At 44.9% G+C, this 19,973-nt stretch overlaps 1 protein-coding gene and 1 long non-coding RNA gene across 2 annotated transcripts in view; one reads left to right on the forward strand and one right to left on the reverse strand.

Annotated features, from left to right (window-relative positions):
- The first annotated feature begins 4,034 nt into the window (after positions 1-4,034).
- LOC142788078 (uncharacterized) lies at positions 4,035-8,402 on the forward strand. Its single transcript, XR_012889270.1, has 4 exons — positions 4,035-4,169; positions 4,892-4,951; positions 5,008-5,078; positions 7,340-8,402. It is a non-coding gene; the product is annotated as an uncharacterized LOC142788078 (long non-coding RNA).
- A 4,437-nt stretch (positions 8,403-12,839) lies between these two features.
- The window catches only part of SREBP (Sterol regulatory element binding protein), a 58,805-nt gene continuing 51,671 nt past the window's right edge, over positions 12,840-19,973 (reverse strand). Inside the window, exons 15-17 of the mRNA XM_037421079.2 lie at positions 17,046-17,207; positions 16,079-16,202; positions 12,840-13,869 (exon numbers count right to left, since the gene is read on the reverse strand). Of these exons, the coding sequence (XP_037276976.2) occupies positions 13,664-13,869; positions 16,079-16,202; positions 17,046-17,207 (492 nt within the window). The 3' untranslated portion in view covers positions 12,840-13,663. The remainder of the gene's footprint in view (positions 13,870-16,078; positions 16,203-17,045; positions 17,208-19,973) is intronic.

Consider the following 19,973-nt stretch of genomic DNA (forward strand, 5'->3'; position numbering starts at 1 on the left):
GTCGCCTTCAGCACGTCCTTACTTGCTTAACTAACGCCGGTTTGCAATTAAATCTCAAAAAATGTCGATTTGCCATGCGTCAACTGAACATTTTGGGCCACGTTGTTTCCAAGGAAGGCATCCTCCCGGATCCCGAGAAATTGCGAGCTGTTACGGCGTTTCCTAAACCTGCCACCATCAAAGAACTTCGAAGTTTCATCGGCTTGTGTTCGTATTTCCGGCGATTCGTCCGAAACTTCGCGTCTATTATATCACCTCTCACGCAACTTCTCAGCAGCTGTAAAGACCTCTTATCGTGGTCCCCTGCCTGCGACGAGGCTTTTAACACCCTGCGACGGCTTCTTACGACGCCACCAATTCTACGCCATTTCGATCCTGAAGCGCCAACTGAAATCCACACCGACGCCAGTGGTGTAGGCCTGGGTGCTGTGCTCGCACAGCGTAAACCGGAACATCAGGAATACGCTAGTCGCACACTTACCAAGGCTGAGAGCAACTACAGCGTCACAGAAAAGGAGTGCTTGGCCATTGTGTGGGCCCTTGGAAAGTTTCGCCCATATCTATACGGTCGTTCTTTTGACGTCGTGACCGACCACCACGCGCTGTGCTGGCTTTCGACGTTAAAAGACTCATCTGGCCGCCTCGCTCGCTGGGCGTTGAAAATTCAAGATTACGACATACGCGTGGTTTATCGGTCAGGACGGAAGCATGCTGACGCCGACGCCCTTTCCCGTTCCCCCCTGTCCCAGAATGCCACAGCTGACTCCGCTTGCGATTCCACATTGTCATCGCTTGACTTTGACACCATTGCTATCGAACAACGCAATGACCCGTGGACTGCGTCTCTCCTCAATCATCTCTCTGACACTTCTGCACTCCCAAAGACGCGAACGCTTCGGCGCCAAGTTCCACACTTCTCGATACGTGACACGCGTCTCTATCGACGTAACTACGCACCAGAGGGACGCAAGTGGCTGCTCGTCGTTCCACGAACCCTGAGGTCGCAGATTTGTTCCTCTTTTCACGCTGACCCACAATGTGGCCACGCAGGAGTCTTCAAGACCTACGAAAGGCTTCGACATCGCTACTACTGGCGTGGCATGTATACCTTCGTCCGCAACTTCGTCCGCTCTTGTGCCGAATGTCAGCGCCGAAAATCTCCACCACACGCCTCCGCCGGTGAACTGCAGCCTTTACCATGCCCTTCCCGACCCTTCGAACGGGTTGGAATAGATATTTATGGGCCACTTCCATTGACTCCGACTGGAAACAGGTGGATAATAGTTGCTATCGACCACCTAACGCGCTATGCTGAGACCGCTGCTCTTAAAACGGCTACAGCACAAGAGGTTGCCACTTTCCTACTACGTCATTTTGTGTTGCGTCATGGAGGCCCTCAAGAACTCCTCAGTGACCGCGGCCGCGCCTTCTTGTCCGAGGTCATTGAAAAATTGCTCGCTGAGTGTGCTATTGTACATCGCACATGTACCGTTTACCACCCACATACCAATGGGGCTACCGAGCGCTTTAATCGTACTCTCGGTGACATGCTATCTATGTATGTGACGCCTGACCACTCTAACTGGGACTTAGTTCTCCCATTCATTACATACGCCTACAATACGGCAACGCAAGCGACAACAGGCTTCTCCCCTTTTTACCTCCTCTACGGCCGTCACCCCTCCCACACCATTGACACCATTTTGCCCTATCGACCAGACGCGTCCGAGTGCCTACCGATCTTGGACGCCGCCAGGCACGCAGAAGAATGCCGCCAGTTAGCTCGTCGCTTTACCTGCGATGACCAAAACAGGCAAAAGGCAATTCGTGATGCCCAGACCTCAACTCCCGTTTTTCTTCCGGGTTCTCTTGTATGGCTGTCAGTGCCGCATCGCACACCAGGGCTCTCTTCTAAACTTCTACCAAAGTACGATGGGCCATATCGTATTGTCGAACAAACTTCGCCAGTAAACTACCTCATTGAGCCTGTTACGCCACCATCAGACTTGCGACGTCGCAACCGCGAGGTTGTACACGTACAGAGGCTCAAGCAATACCACGGTTCAACGCCCCCTGCACAGGACTAAGTCGCCAGGATGGCTCCTTTTTTTCTCCATGGGGCCATTGTAAAGAAGAGGAAGTACTCCGGCGCAGAGGCAGCAGCATCGAGTGTGCACCAGCGGCTCAAGCTCGGAAATTGCGGCTGGTGCATCGCCTTCCAAGCCTTCCAAGCACCAACCTTTCTGCTTAATAAATCTCCTTTATACTACCTTCTTTTCACATTGTCCGGCAGAATAACAAACTAGAACATTGGTCTTAATGAAGTGCGGGTGGTGCTAGAACGAATACAAAAGACAAGGTGAAGACAGGACATGCGTTGTTCTCACACCTGAAGTTTTCGTTGAAAAACGCCCCTTATATGCCGCCAGCACCGTCAATACTATCACAGAATGTGCAAAGCGACTTTTCGGATGGTTATCACAGAGCAGCGCGAAGTCGTGAGTCCTCGTGGACTAAATATTTCCAGGAGATGCCAAGCCGATTTGGTTTTTTCGGTCCCTCATAAATTTAGAAGGATTTGCATTCTTATGCTAAAATTATTTTTTAGCGTAGTACATGGCAATACCAGGCAGAGGTGTCAGTGATAGGAAAACCCGCACCCAACCACGAAGAGCCCCAAAGTGTGTATATATATATATATATATATATATATATATATATATATATATATATATATATATATATATATATATATATATATATATATATATATATATATATATATATATATATATATATATATATATATTTAAGAGAAAGAAGTGTTTACCTAAGGGCTCGTTTTTCTGTGTTTTGACACAATATTAATGAGATCTAACAGACAATAATGCCAAGGAATGTATAGGGTAAGTTATTAGAACAAATGGAATGTAAATAACAAGAAAGAAACGTGGGTGAAAAAAACAACCAGCCCAATATATATATATATATATATATATATATATATATATATATATATATATATATATATATATATATATATATATATATATATATATATATATATATATATATATATATATATATATATATATATATATATATATATATATATATTGTTTTTGTATATTTTCAGCGACTGTGAATGACAACAACAGCGGGCTGTTCACGCTAGTCTACCCGCATCCAGAGGAATTGGTCGGAAAAGGTATGGGCCAAATTTTTGGTCATCAGCACTACCTTCTGGCGTTACTTTGCGACGATATTAGGACACTAGTATAAATCAATTGCATATTCTGCGCGATGGCCGTGCTCCAGTTTTGAAATAAACTGCGCGTCGATTTTGACAGCAATTAAAGAGGATGCTAAGAGCATAAACAACGGCATTTGTAATTACTGACAGCCAACTGAATTCGCTCTTCTCCTCACATTTCACGAGGCCGCATTCACAGTACGCATGGATACATCGGCATAGGTCGACTTGTACGCATTTCGCAAGAGTCCGTTTACGTAAAACTAACTTCGCCGCAGCACTCAACCGTTATGCGGTGAAACAAGCACATTGATTGTTGATTACGAAAACGCCGCTGAAAAGACTGCACGAAGAAAGGACACAAACCACAACGCTGTATGGCAACCGAATGTGTTTATTTTTGCAGGTAGCGTATATGTACTCCACTACTGTCTCAGTGTGGTCTGTGTTTCTTCTTTGTCCTGTCTTTTTAGCGCTGTTTCTGTATTGGTAAATACACATATCGTGAAATCGAAACCAGAGTCCTAGGCTAAGACCATCCATGTTTACTCCACTGCTCGAGCCGAACCTGCTCTTTCTTCTTTTATATGTCCTTCTTCAATGTTACTACTCGATTGCAATAATCGGCAACAACACGTTAATTGTGTTGAGGTGAGGCATAATTTTGACGCTGTGGATTCTTGCACCATTCCAAAGGAACACTGTTAAAGGGTACAGCCATATCCATACATCCATCCATCCGTCCATCCATCCATCCATTTGTGAGTGTTATGCCTGACGCGGGTGCAGACGCAGCCTCTGGTCCCAATGTCACCACGGGGACGTCTATAAGTGAACTAACGCGCCTTCTGTGCAGTTTGTGCTGTCGCTGTCCGTGTACGATTCAAGTCCTCAGACCGCCCCTCTCGCGAGTCTTGTAAGTGAGACCGTAAAGACATTTACACATTGTTTAACTACGCATGCGACACAAACATGTCTTAACGACTGTCATAACATGGTCAATAGGTGGTTTGGTTCTCGTCTTGTGACCCGAGAACGTGTGAGCATGTATAATTTATGCGTTAATTGTCTTTAATGCGGAGCGTGCAGGGTGAACCAAACAATGACTTCGATCGTCGAAGCCGCGTAAAATGTGCACTGCTTGGAAGGCGTATCAGTACACGAAATATAATTGTTATTCTGGTTTATTTCCTGCTGTAGTCGGAGATGGCCGCATGTATAGCACCCGTGAAGGGTCATTCCCAATACGAACTCCCCGACGTGTTCTTTGGCGTAGCAAGGCCCTAGCTTCAACGCTAGCTATTGTCTATAGTTTGCAGAGTAACACACCTGTTTGAGGACGTGAAAGCTGAAAAAAATTTATGCATTTAGCCACATATATGCAGGGAGCGATCGTGCCGTATCCAAATCTGTTGAGCTAAGTTCTTATAATTAATACAGTTTAGTTATTTCAACAGTCTCTTTCTGAAATACACTAATTATAGGAAAATTAGCATTATTAATGCGTGTGTAGGACCTTCATCGGCATGCCGTGACGTTTTAAAAAGCATGCACTCAGATGCAAAAACGCTAATAAAGAAGCAACCTGCAGCCGCATGCAGCCTTTAACACCGGTCGATCGCATCACTTTCTGCGCAGAATACGACCTCTACGGAAGTGTCAGGGCGTTCGCCGAAGACCTATATCTCCACGAGGAAGGTAATTTCGCCTCGGCTAAGACTGGCACGCATTCTCACGCTTTGTCTTGACTGCAGCCTCACCAGAGGATCCGAAGAACGCATCCGGGCTAGAAGACAGCTATCTGAACGTCTTAGACGCCATATGAGTGAGGTTTACTTCGTTCGTTCATTGACTCATTCATGAAGTTAGTTAGTTAGTTAGTTACTTAGTTAGTTAGTTAGTTAGTTAGTTAGTTAGTTAGTTAGTTAGTTAGTTAGTTAGTTAGTTAGTTAGTTAGTTAGTTAGTTAGTTAGTTAGTTAGTTAGTTAGTTAGTTAGTTAGTTATGTGAGACGCTAGTATGGCGTTTGAAGAGTGTGGTGGTTGGAGAAGGTGGTACATGTGTTATCGAACACTACGCATTCCCCAAACACAACTCGAAGTCGTATGTCATCTTCTTCCTCGTTTTCTTCTCAGTCTACGTAATCGCCCTCCCTCGCCGCTCTACGAAAGCTCTCTGCGCCTATAACGTGGTTTTGCAGTGCTTCCACGATCGCCCCACCTTTCACCAAGTCACGACGTCACGCGGTGACGTCATCGTGTGTTGTCACGTTACGCAATGACATCTAACAGTTTGACCATCTATGACGTCATCAATTTGTGTTTTTTTAATCATTCGCGTTGATGCAGTAGAACACCTACATACAATTTTCGCGTTTGATGAAAGGGACACTGAAGTCAAATAACAATTTACGTCAGAGCTAAAGCCCAATATATGACAACATCTAAAACAACAATATTATCAGCAGCAGTGCCCTTTTTCTGAGAAATTAAGGTAAATGCACAAGAATACATGCGCCGCAGTAGGACATTCTCAAAATGATACCGATGACGTCAGACGAACCACCTACAATTAATCACTAGTAATCAATCTAGCAGCACTAAATTAAGAACCTTCCGTGCATCAAAAGACGCAATAAAATGCTGCTCGTTCGTTTCTGTTTGATTCATGAAAAAAGAACCGCCGGACGTTACTATGAAAAATGGCGCGAGTGGTTCAAGAATTCAATTTTCGCGTAGTCACAGTAGACATGTCATACCATCTAGCGGGGCCCACTTGAGCCAAAGCACATCTGAAATATCGGAGCCAATGGCAGGAAATTGGTCAATGGACGTTGTTGCTGCGCACGAAGGAAGCATGATAGTCTTTCTTGGGGACCTTCAACGCAAAAATTTTGGTCTGTCTGTCTGTACATTTGTCTGTTTGTCCACCCTTGACGGTACCCTAAACGGCACCAAAGTGACAAACGATGCTCCAAACGGCTGACCTCATCCGCAGCGCCCACCAATATTGCTCAAGGTTCAGCGTTCATACTTGTGCGATTGTCAATTAAAAAGCAATTATTGTGCACATCTGAAGCACAGTAACAACACGTCAATATTATGTATGTGTATAATTGCTTTTTAATTGACAATCGCACAAGTTTTTTTTTTTTTTTACTAGAAAAGGCGTACATAGATAATTTTAAGGATCGCAGGCTGCGCTGGCTATGCAACGCTTGCACGAAACGGCAAATGTTTCCAACGCTTTCCAAAGACGACACGGCGGTGGCACTTACGCCTTGCGTTCTACACCTTATCACCTCAGAGACTGGCGCGCACGACGCGCGCCCCGTTTTCCAGGGTAACTGCCAGATAGCGCTCATGACTCACGTGTGACGTGACTTGATGCGCTCGTTCGCCTCCGCTGCACGCTCGAGGCACTCTAACGCAACGCCTCCAGATTACTATTCACCGATTTTCTCGCGCAGAACATCAAATAACCGTTTTGTTCACACTCTCCAGACGCAAGACTATCATCTTTCGACGACATTTGCGGTGTAACATGCAGATACGGGACCATTTTTTTTTTTTCCTTCCTCCATGTTGCTGCGGCTCTCGCTGCTTTCGTAGTGTCGGCGACCGCGCAGTAAAGGCGGGCAACGTTGCACACGGCAACAGTGACGTGAGTCGGACTGCTTCTTGAGGCGGGTAATTTGAAGTGCGCTAACCCGATGCGGGTCACTAAAACGTGATTTTATTTCAGAATAAGCCCTTTCTTGGCACAAAAGTAACACTACTAGGTTTATGGACTGCTATTCCAACAATCAACATCGGCTTTATAGTTGCCTTTAGTGTCCCATTAACCCTTTCGGCCATGGCGGTGTCAGTTGACACCACCGCACAACATTTCCCCTAGTATCTCGGAAACGTAACCAATACTCCTCATTCTTAGGGGCATAGTTCTTCAGTGATCCCCACTGCAATTGACATCAATATTGTGGCACGTCTGCAGAGGTAGTCATAAGCCCTCTGCGGTTTTGATTATGCCCTCATCAGTTCTGCTTTGTTCACCGACCACAGAATTCCCTTCATTCGCCTCTTCGCAGGATACATACCTTTAGGAGGTCCTCACACCAGACAGTCGCAGCCAGACGCTTGGCACCAGACTGCCGGAGCCCTCAGGAAGCTCGCTAGCGCGAAGGACCATTTGTGTGTAAAGGAGAAGCCTTCAAACAGTCATCAACCACATGTATATAGTCATATACGTATAGATTTCTAGAAAACATGTCGATGTCATTGCTGGTTTGACATATGTCGATGATGCACGACTTCCATTACCGATAAGGTTGCATTCATGACTTGCACCACGGGAGTACGTGATCTCAAGAGCTACCGGGCTTTATTGCCACAGCTTTTATCACTTGGCGATAATATTATTTAGTCGTTGAAGTAAAGTCAACTCGAAGCCATGCGCTTTACTTGAGATCGTGAAGCCACGCACACCCATTTTGAAAGATCATATTGAGCGCTCTAGCACGTCGATCACTCCGACTTGGAATAACGGGCCAACGTACAGTGCTGATTGATTGATTGATATGTGGGGTTTAATGTCCCAAAACTACCGTATGATTATGAGAGACGCCGTAGCGGAGGGCTCCGGAAATTTCGACCACCTGGGGTTCTTTAACGTGCACCCAAATTTGAGCACACGGGACTATAGAACATTTCCGCCTCCATCGGAAATGCAGCCGCCACAGCCGGGATTTGAACCCGCGACCTGCGGGTCAGCAGCCAACGTACAGTGCTCACGGATAGAAAAAGACACTCAGAGTATGTGGCCGCCGTTACACGTACCATGTATTTGGTGTGTATTTCAGCCACGGAACAATAATCGACTAGATTTCTCGAGTTTCCTCAGATATATTTCACACTGATAGCGTGTACGCCACGGTTCGTGACCAGAAAGTGCCAGGGCCGCGGTGATAACGCGAGGAAAGCACGCGAGGTGGATTACTATTGCACTTGGGTTGCAGAAATGCGCTCCAACAAAGAGCGATGTGAAAAATGGTGTCTTCTTGTTTACTTGGCGTGCCTTTCCTCTCATCGTGCGCTCGCACTTCCATAAATCCATGCGTGTTACCAGCGTGACATAGCATTCTTGACAGAAGAGGGGCGATCGCCGAGGTTGGAAAGGTGGGCTAGTTGGGAGTTCACAATCGCTCAGCGAACTGGGAGCGCGAGGGAACACGCACAAGAAGCAAAGAGGCGCACAGCACGGGCGCTGCTTGTGCGTGTTTCCCCGCGCTCCCAGTTCGCTGAGCGATCGCGGAGTTTTCAGAAAAGGTACCAGCATCAAGCCAGATGACTGTTATAGTTGCGCGATAAAAGAACGTGCTCTCCGCTTGCCCGCCGCTCCTAGCTCTAGTCCCGCCGTGCCACAGCGTTTCGCCGCTTGCCCACGAAAAATAAAGATTCGTCATCAAACAGGTATGTGCCACTGTGTACTAGTACACTGTAACTGTGCGGCCTATCCGGAAACTATCGTCGTCATAAACAATAAATCAGACTACTCACCGCTGGTTCACTCAAAATGAACAAGGCAACAGTTAACCCAACAAATGACTGTGAAGCAGCGGCGGCTGGCCGAAGATGCGTACCACGAAAGAATGGCGGGAAACAAGAAAGGCAAGGGCGCCTGCGAGAGGACCTCGAAGCGATGGAAAGCATTTGCCGACGACGAAGTGCCTGTAGCTATACGAGGTGCGAACGCTCGGCTTCAGTTACGTCTCCGGAGTTTGGACACCCGTGTGGTGGGTGCGACTGAATGCGGGTCGACTCCAACCTCTCTTCACTAAGACTCAACTTAAACGACCTAGCATCGCCAGTGATCCACTAGTTAGGCCTAGGAACAGCCTAAAAGCAACCAGATTATTCTTCAGGGTCAGTTCAGTTTCGCGGTCTCAAGCCTTGCGTGGCTTAGTGCAAGCTTTGCCTGATTTGACTCTCCAATTACTCATTCTTTCTTGAGAGATAAGAAAAATAATAATATATATTGCATTTGGCACACCGCGGCAATAACTCGGTGCAATTAATCCTTGGCCCTGTTTTACCAGCTTTCGTTTCCTTTTTAGAAAAATGCCCTCGCTCATTCCCCATCAAAAGTGCCATGTCATGCTGATAGCATGTACGCCGTTCTATCATTTGCTGCCATTGACGCCAGTGTGATATCGACTGCAGTATCAACTGACTTCACACACGAGTATGGCTAGATGCAATGACGTCAGGTAATGGATGGATGGATGAACTTTACTTGGTTTTTCGGAACGCGCTTTAGCACGTTGCGGGTCGCTCGCTCGTCGGAACAGAACGACCAATTGTGTCTGCCGCATCGCGGGCCCGGTGGACTGCCCATAAGTGTTGTTCGAGTCCAGAGATTGTAATAGCACCCTCCCATTTGGACGGTGAGATGAATTCCCCACAGCGTCACGCGGGGCACCGCCAAAGAATATGTTCCTAGTTAGCTATATCGTCGCAGAAGAAACATGTATTACTTGGCTGTATTTCGGGAGAAATTTTGTTCGATAGCGCAGGGTTAGGGTACGCCCCGATCTGAAGAAGCCTGAGTGTCAAAGCCTGAGGTCTGCTTAGTTTTAGAACGCAAAAAATAGCCGGTTGCGCGTCACCAGTGATGCAAAGCTGCCGTGGCTACGTCACGACATATTGAGGAACGGGTGACGAGAAGCTCATACCGCGTCTCAACATCACGGTACAATAGGAACCGATAATACATTTTGAAAACACGCAATCTGTCGGATAACACTCATGCTTACCAATACGTTATGCAGCCTCGTAAGGACTTGACCCTTCATCTGACGCAAAAAGAAACAAAAAAGCTTTTTTGCACCACTACCCCATCAAGTCTCATAACTTTTTCAATATTTTGTTTTACAAAGATTCCCAGCTCACCATCTGTTTAAAATAGACACTTTACTCCAAGCATCCATCTAAGTTATACCATTCACCCCAAGATTAGAGTTACTGTATATGCTACCTTTAGGTATATATGTATATGCTACTTGTATATGCTACCTAAAGGTAACATATATAGTAACTCTACCCGAGATCAAGCGGAGTCGCCGCCTGGTGGCCACTGGCTGAAGCGCACCTAGTGTGGATTGCTGCCGGCGTCGTCTGCAATCCACATAGGCTAGCACGCGCGCGTACGTCATGCTAGTGCTCAAAGGGCGGTTTGTCCCATTCTGTTAGCGCAAGAGTAACTGCTTGCACGTTTGCCTAGCACTGTCTACTGAAGCATTTGGCCTTACTCGCCTGTTTATGTACCGCAATAAGATGAGGTCGAGCACTTGGCAAGAGCGATGTGCATCGCCGTCGTAGCCTCTCTTTGCCAGCATCATGTCGGTGTAGGTGCCGCTTCATAGCTGAAGCTCGTTGTAAAGTGCTCTTAGCGTCCCCCCCAAACATGAGGAATAATAAATATTGTGTGAATGTAGCGTTTTAGCGACTCAGGGATAAACTTTAGTTCTGCATTGCTAGGTGTTTATTAAAAAAAAATGGTGACATTCTTGCTTATCAGTTATGCAATAAGCCTTAATTGTGCTCGAGATAAACCTTGTATTGTACAGACCTAGTCCCATGACACTGCTGTATAGTAAATTCTGACACTTCGGTAGTTTAATTGAATGACACGGAGCTGATTAAACTTGAGTTGCCGTGCCCAATTTTAGCATTGGGCGATATATTTATACAGACAAACCCGTTTTCTTATCAAAGGTGAACACTTGGCAGAAGTCTGCCTGGTTGGAATAGGATTGAGGCAATTAGAAAACGCCAAACGAAAATTGTATTCACAAAACCAACGTTTTGAAGCCAGATCAAGCGCTGCAAAACGATTTTTGGTTGGAATTTCCTAATTGCCTCACCCTTGTTCTTAGATTTGGGTTCGCTTAAAAGAGGCCAGATTGTCAAAATTAATCCAGACGGCAAGCCTCCCATATGTCGTGTAATTTCAAGGAGAATGTCACTTTTTTTTCCCACATTATCTTGAGCACTTTTGTGACGTTGTGCTAGGCAGACAGAAAGAGTGGACACACATTCGCTTAAAAAAAATCTTCGTTCCATCAATTAATCGAACCTTTCCATCACTTTGATGCAGACAATCAATATAATAAAGCTGCGTGCTGAACTATTACCTTTTTATACTGTTATAGGAGTAAGAACAAGCGCACTTAAGCACTGTAAGCTACGTAGCTTTCCTGAATAAACTTGTAGACTGTCCAACGTTTATTCCATGAAGAACGATCAAGACTAAAAGGTGGAATGAGTAATCACTGTATTTTTAGGTTCATCACCAAAAAATATCAAATTTCTTCCATTTCTTAGGGGGGGGGGGTGTGAGGGGGTTGGTATTCATGACCAGCGTGCATGAAGAATGAATTAAGTCATGCTTAGCAGTGCATAGTAAACAAGACACAAGCTCAACACCTAAAATCAAAATACAAGTAACGTGGCACACTGCAGCGCGAAAGTGCAGACAGTCGCCAAACGTGAACATCCCTTTTAAGGCAGACTGCATTTCTGTCACAAGTGAAAGTAACGTTCAGTGAGCTTCGTGCATCCGTTAAGCAATGAACGGCATATTTATTACGATTGGGCAGCAGTCAACGCATTTTATTCGCCGAAAATTGGCTCATGGCGCTCAGAAAATGCGCTGTTGTGTGCATTGGCATGTGACAGTGCTGGCCCCTATAGGCCGATCGCGGGGCGAATATGCGCGAGACACATTTCAAATTTACAACTTGACAACTATGCATTACTCGTGTGTTATTAAAAATATGTGGCCAACAGCAAAAATTATGCACACAAGCTAACAATCTAAATGTATACCGTGTGTTGCAATACACAGACAAACGTTCGGTAGTTTGGTCTGGTCAGAGTTTCACGTGCAAAATGAAATGCATAAGCCACGAGTGTACAAGGCACTGCTCTTGCCTTCAACTCCTTGGCCAATTTTCAACTATGTATAGCAGAACTGCAGCAAAACCACGGTCTGGCCCCTCTTGTGTACAGGTGTTACAATGGGGAGTGAGTAGCACCAAATGTGTAGATGAATCAGTCATATACACATGGAAAATTAAGTGCATAAGCTACGAGTGTACAGGGCACTGATCTTGCCTTCAACTCCTTGGCCAATTTTCAACATGTATAGCAGAAATAACTGCAGCAAAACCACGGTCTGGCCCCTCTTATGCACAGGTGTTATGATGGGGAGTGAGTAGCACCAAATGTGTAGATGAATCAGCCATGTACAGAATATACATGGTCTTTATTGTGTTCTTCACAGAAAAAGAAACTTTATTTTTCATCTTCAATGCCCTTACATTCTCGATAGTCATCAATTTCCAAGCATCGGGCTTTAGTGAAATAAGAAACATGCCGCACCTCATTTCAGAACATTCTTCTTTAAATCAAAGGCAACCGAAAGATGCAACATGCTCATTTATCTGGGAAACAATAACGAGGGATACACAGCCTATGTAGACATAGCATACTTACTTCAACAAAAGTGAGGAGAGAAGCAGACTGAGGTACCAGCACTTGAAAATTTATTGCTGATAAAATGAAATGTTTCCAATGAATGAAGATTACTTGATTTTTTAAAGAATCATCGAGCACATCAACAAAAGCACTGAAAAGAGCCCATAGGCTCAACATCGCTTTTTCGTTGTCACTAGGTCAAATGCCATCAAGTACTCCTTTAGACCGAATTAGGTTCAACATCACTTTCTCATTGTCACCAGGTCACATGTCTTCAAGTGCTCTCTCAGACCGGATTAAGACTATTACAAGGGAGGTCTTACAATAATAGTAATAACTTTGAAAAATGAGGTCTGCACTGCTGAGTCACTAACCTGAACTTCTATCCTGTAAGAGGCAATCCTTCAGCAATTATGTATATATTTCTCTTTTCAACACATGACAAGTAAATTAAATATACAATATTTCATAACATGCATGTTGCAACAATGCAAAATATGAACATATAAGTTGAATAACATGGTGAACCCTACATATCAGACAACCACCCTAAGCAAAAGCTGTGGCTAGTGAAATGTAAGTTGCAATGGGTGCGAAATAATAAACGGGGCTTTGCACCATGGAAGCGATGCAAGATGAAAGGGCTTCTACTGCTATGCAGTATTTCTGATTTATTTCTCGAAAAATTAAATACAGGCAAAGAATGATGTGCCTCACTTATCTGACAAATGTACACAACAAGCAGCAGAACTTCGCTGCGAATAATAAAATAGCTTAAAACCAAGTACAATCACATGAGAGCACTGCATCACACCGCTTCTCAAATATAGCTATGTACAGATTTAGTAAAACTCTGCTGACAAGAGTAGCACCACTCAGCAAGCAGCTGAGGCGACTGTGGGGGCAACCATGAGTCTCTGGCATTGGTGCAGCGCGCGTCGGTGTCCCAGGGCTCCCAGAATACTAGCGGCCTCTGCGAGCATGCCGTCCTTCTGATCCCTGCTCGCAAGGGACCCTAAGTGCTTGCAGGACAGAAGCAAAGCATCGGCCTCTTCTTTCCTCGGTTCGTTCTCGGTGCTCCCTGTGACGAGAAAAAGGACGACGTGTTTAAGGAGAGATGCGGGTCAAAAAACCGCGATCTTTTTTTGAAAAAGTTAATTTTGTGTTTTCTTGTGCTTTGTATTCCTTCAAGCCTTCTCCTTAATATATTAAAAAATAAAAGCTGAGGATCAACTAGAAGTTATTGAAAAATACAATTAAAGCCCTCGCAGTGGCTCGTGAAAGTGCGAAATTACCCGATTTTTGCGCACGTAGCACTTCACTCCACGGTATCGCCGGCTCTTGAAATTTCGCGGGCATGTAGGCCTAACCCTCTTCTCTCAGAGCTCACTTCGGCAGAGCGGCATTCATGCTAAAAATACAACAAAAAAATCGTTCTCCCACTGCATTCTAGCGTGGCGAGTGGGGCTTCGAAGTCACGTAGTATGATCAAAGCCCTGCCATTGGTTGCGAGCATTCCGCCGCGCAGTCGGATGCAACGCTTTCTACATTCTCCTGCTTTTGTCGAGACATCTACGAACACAACCGCCCGAGTTATTACTTCGGAGCCATGGATGCTGGCGAGAAACGCTACTTTTGTTTACGGTACAGAAGTTCATTACGCGGCACCGGTACGAGGGAAGGCACCCCAAACACAAGCAGTGGGCGCCGGCGAGAGGTTCGTCTGCTGCTAGACCTAGCCGCGGCAGCAGCGACGCACCCGATTTGGATTGTTCGAGCTTCATTCTCAGCATGGATGACTTCGTCAGTGCTTCAGAATGAAAGATAAAGATGTTCGACGACAAAAGCAAGTGTTAGGACGAACGCGGAAGCACATTTATTTGCGAGACCAATGCGATGCAGAACCTCGTCAGCGGCACAGTATGCCCCAACTGTGGGTGGTGCGAGCTGTTCATTCAAGTAATGGCAAGTAGACGTTCCCCAGTGGCAGTGCACCGGGCAGCTTCGCTGTGAGCGCGAAGTCAATGGTCGCACCGCATGCGATCGGCATCGGACACGGGCAGCTTGTGCGGCTTTGTGCAATCATTGGTGTTCAAAAACCAGTGCGTCACAAGAACTGCCATTGGTAAAAAAAAAAGTGCAAACAGCCGCCAATAACCTTGCATGAGTCCGAGAGCAACAGCTCATTGCTGCAGCACCGAAAAAAAAAAAATCCCTCCGGGAGGAGGCAGCTTGCAGAAACCGTAAGGGTCCAATATATAGTGCTGGGTTATTCTGAAACTGTCAACTTTTTCAGGATAGCTTTGCTGACATTCTCTGTGAATTTCATGCACATTGGTTGAAGAGTTTAGTATTAAACATGTTTTTGAACTTTCAAACCTCCTTTTCTCAGTTTCTCATTTTTCGGCATTTTTAGAGCTTGTGCACAATAATTTGTATGCTTTACGTAGTCGGACTGCAATGAAACTTGGCATGCTTAAAGTTTAACATGTCCTGAATTTAAATAAACAACTTTTAGAGGTCTCCAAAGCATATTCAGCTAGATAATTTCAGAAGCTTGTTCTTTGAGTATGGTAAAACTCAAACTCAGCATTAGAATTTTCTTCTAGGCCAGCACACAAATGTTACACAATTTTCTTTTGCTTTATTGAATTCAGCAATTCATTGGGAGCACCATTTGCTATATTTTAGAGCTTTCTTGTGCTTACTATTATTGCCTAAGCTTGCACAAAAATGCATTGTTTTTACAAATGCATGGTTTGCAAAAAATTAACTAAATGAGCCATAAAAAAATAAAAGCAGATTTGAAAAGAGGAGCTTGAACTCTATAACTGGCGATAGTTTCGTTGAGCTGTCACAAATATTGTAATAAAAAGTTTTTTCGAGGAGCATCTCCCCTTAAACATGGTGGCTGCTATTTTAGGACAGATATTGCCAAATAAAAACAATGTTATTTCGAATTCTGCCACTGCTAATGCATAACTTCACCAGCTTTTTCTAATGCACATCTTTCTCACATGAACATATCACAGAATGATGAAATTGCATGCCCCACATCGGCATAACTAAAAAATTCAGCTGGGTGCTTACACAGCGGCTAGCAACATATAAAAAATCTGCATAACTTTCAACACATACACGTCGTGAAGCGTGAACGACTACCTTGATGCCATTCTAAATGCGCACACCATTCTACATCGTGCACGGCTCACATTAGTGAAATCACTGAAGCGATATCTTTCCTTTCAACCAAGGCCATTGTCTAACTGTGAAGGACGATAGCCTCTTACCCTTGGCACAGACGACAGAGGGGTAGTGCGAAAGACGCCTCCTCAGACACCGATCCAATCCCAGCTGAGTCTTCACAGGGTTCGCACCAGCAACGACACGCTGAGTGGCTTCGTACAGGTGCAGCTGCGTGGGAACACCACATGAACTTCCACAGTAGAAGTTGTTGAACAGAAAGTTTCTTGTAATTCAACGTAATATGAATGTTTGAAGAAAACTACTAGCTTTGAATGCTGGTCTAGACCCCAATTGTTTTTTTTCTACGGAAAAAAACTTTAGCACTGCAAAAATTATAAGTTCAGTTTTTAATTAAAGAAGCTTGCTCAGCTAGCTGAAATACTAAACTTTAATGCATACCGTGCTTAGGCAAAACAGGTAAAAGAACATGCAGAATTACTGTCTTATTTCACCTAAGAACTGGAAATGCATCAAATAACAAGGTCCACCAAAAAAAATAACAGTATTTTAAAAATACTGGTAAAGGCATTAAGGTGATGGTAGAAGCCAATACACATTAATGCTACCACGTTTCATAAATGCAGTGGTCTAGTGTGGTGAGCAGCATTATGAGTGATCAATTGCTGATTTCATTACCCCCAATCAGCACTCTAATCTAAGCTTCTGGACATGCTATCACAATAGTAGTTCTCGACATAATCGTGGCCTATTATTTTGCTGTTGCCTTCTAAGCCCTCTGAAGCCCCTGCATCAACCTAATATCAATGGTTAAGGTATATCTGCGCACATGTGGTGCCTGACCTCAGCTGGCTGAAGACCATAAATATGCTTAACAAAAGAAAACAAGTACAGGTCATCTTGCTTCACAGAAAACTAGGCCACCAATAGCTCCTCTGATTATGGGAGCCCATGTGTCCTGTTGTATGAAACAGGGAGAACCCTAAAAAAACCACAGAGCTTGGAAAGTTGCTAAAGTGGAAGGAGATACAAGTCTCTGCACATCATGGTCACCTTTAGCTGCAGGTTGGGAGAGTTCTGGGCCAGCCGTCGGAACAGTGCCAGATCCCGATGAAAGCCGTCAATGTGGGGTCCAGATGCAGGGGCCTTGCCCGTGCGCTCCCACAGTTCAGCTCGGGTTTGCAACAGCCACTCACAGCTTGCGGTGAGCAGCACCTGCCAAGAAAAGCTCCATCACAACCATTTCCCAATGCTTCAAAACTGGCGTTCAATGTCCACACAGACCATACACACTTACACAAGCGAATCTGCTTCACAGATTAAGTGGCTGGATTGATCTACGAACGAGATCACCAAACGACCAGACGCACATGGTGACTGGATTACTGCAAACCAGATGGTTAATGGAACAAAACTCATTCTAAGTTACCCCGTCATTCATTATACACATGACGTGCCCCCTTCACAAACCATCACAGTCGCTGACGATTCATTCGGACTTGGTGGGAACCGCCAAAAAGTCAGAATAATCAAGAATTAGAAAAAAGCAGCTTCATTGACCCAGTGGTTGGAAAAACTTGTCAATGCGCATCTGCACATACGCAAGCTTATGTGCATCCAAGTCGGCCTGTACTTCAGCCACAATTTGGCTGTCACTGCAAGTCGACAATAGCACTGCTACAGCCTGTTCTAGGATCGACGACAACTTGGCAGTGGAGCGAAGGCTGCGGAAGCAGGGCTTCCGCACATCTTTATGCTCCGCAAGTCAGCTTGTGGCTGATTTCGGTTCCACTTGCTCACATCATTATTAACACATTTAGAATAACATATATACCGAAAAATGTGAATAAGAGAGGCATTTTGATAGTTCAATGTATATTTCACTGTCATATTAGGAGTACAGTCTTCTTAGAAAACTAAACAGTACGCTTGCATCTGCACACTGACCCACCACGTCACGGATGCCATGTTTACTTGGGTAAATGGACGAGCTTAAAAGATGATGCTAAGAAATGGAAAGAAAAAGAAGGCGTTCTTGCAAAGTCAACAATGACTGTATATTACATACGACTTCCCACAACTGTTTGAGCCTCATGATGAACAAAGCAGTATTTCACTCTGCAAGCCAACGAGAAAATTGCCAGTAAACTTAAATACTATATTTGGGGATGGTTGCAAGCATGCATTTCAGTTCTGTAGCTTCCACAGCACTCCTGAGCAGCATCACATTCAAGTCGGCCACCTTCGACCTGTCAAACAATCCCTGTTTTTTTCACAATCGTCACTGTCGTGTAGTCGCCCCATGTCTTCATTAGCCTTGATGGCAAAGAGGAAAATTGGTGGCACAAAGGGCCATTTCGGCACAATTAAGGCCTCGCACGCCAAGCAACCAACAACAGGGCGACACACAAAGCACGAGATGCAAATCTGGTCAAGCCACAGAAACAATAACACAAAAACAGTGTACTAGTTCACTGTAACACAAACCCTGAAACGTCACACCCAGCTGACTTTGAATATGGCTTGGCTTGTCCTGTGGTTTGGTCATTGTAGCCATTCGATGAATACTTGACTGGCTAAACCATAACATGGAGCCAAAAAGCATAGCCTTCAATATTAGCACTGTAATTTCCATGTGGATTTTGACAATGGCACGACTCTCAGCCATACCCAGTGCAACTTTTCAGTACTGGCAACTGAGCACAAATGTCGTACACATTGCCGACATGTTGTCATGGTGTTCACAACATCGCACTCCATCATGCTGTCAGAGTCCGAAAAATAAGGCAGCGCACTGTGCAGCATCCAAAATTTTGGTCATTAGTTTACAGTAAACTCCTATTAAACAAAACTCTCTTAAATGAAATTGCTGCTTAAATGGAACAACTTCCACTAATATGTTTGGTTTCGTACTTGACTATATACCCCTGTTTATCTCTCAGTAAAGAAAACTCCTCTTAAAAAGAAACATATTTTCATGGTTCCTTCAGATTTTGTTTAAAAGAAGTCTACTGTACGTTAATTCACTGAGACAAGTGACAGCACCACAAAGGTGCCCAAATAAATGAGCGTATCTGAATTCTCGGTGTCCAAATACTAAACCGTCGGTCACTGTACACCAATTTTCCAGACCTGGTGGGGTCTGCAAAATAGTTTAATAAATCGAACAGTCAGAAAAGTTGTTCACGCATGAAAATGAAGTCTATTGGATGTAATAATACACAGTACTAGGCTGGGGTGTCAGCCATCTTCTTTATTTCTAACCTCTCCTTCCTACTGATCTCCCTCCAACCCTGCCTCACGTCCACGTACACTCCCCCTCTTTGAAGACTCATTCCTCCTGGGGTGATACATGTAAACGTTTCCAATGGTCGAAAACTCCAGCACACTATTGTCGTTGGTGTAACCGACCCTTTTGAGAACGCCATGTTGCACTGCGATCTGCACCACGCAATAAGGTCCCATGTACACCTGCTTTGTGCCGGGAAGGCCTTTTCTGACAAGCACCAGATCGTTCCGTTGTATCTGAGGTATCCGCGTTGTGGTGACGGTCAAAGTTCCTCATCATACTTTCCCGGTATCGCTGGTAGGCTTCCGAAGTTTTTCGTTTTTCCCACAATTGCAGGCGGTCTGCAATGCAAAGTTTTTGATCAGCAGGAAGCACTGGTACCTTTCCGAAAGCTGCAAAATATGGGCTACAGCCGATGCTCGCAGTGTGCGACCGATTGTGATGAGCGACAGCTGCCTCCAAGCAGCACTTCCATCCACCTTGAAAACCTGGATACATTGAAATGAACTGCTTCAAATCCCGAATGATTCTTTCAGCCATGCCATTTCCTGCAGGATGGTACGGAGCGCAGCGTCGCAATACAACTCCTCGTTCCTTCGCCCAATCTTGCAAACGCTGACTGAGAAACGCTGGCTCATTGTCTGATATTACTATTTTCGTATTCTTGAACATCTCTCGACTCAAAAGAGCGA

The sequence above is a fragment of the Rhipicephalus microplus genome, chromosome 2 (genome assembly GCF_043290135.1).
Source record: "Rhipicephalus microplus isolate Deutch F79 chromosome 2, USDA_Rmic, whole genome shotgun sequence".
Lineage (NCBI taxonomy): Eukaryota > Metazoa > Arthropoda > Arachnida > Ixodida > Ixodidae > Rhipicephalus > Rhipicephalus microplus.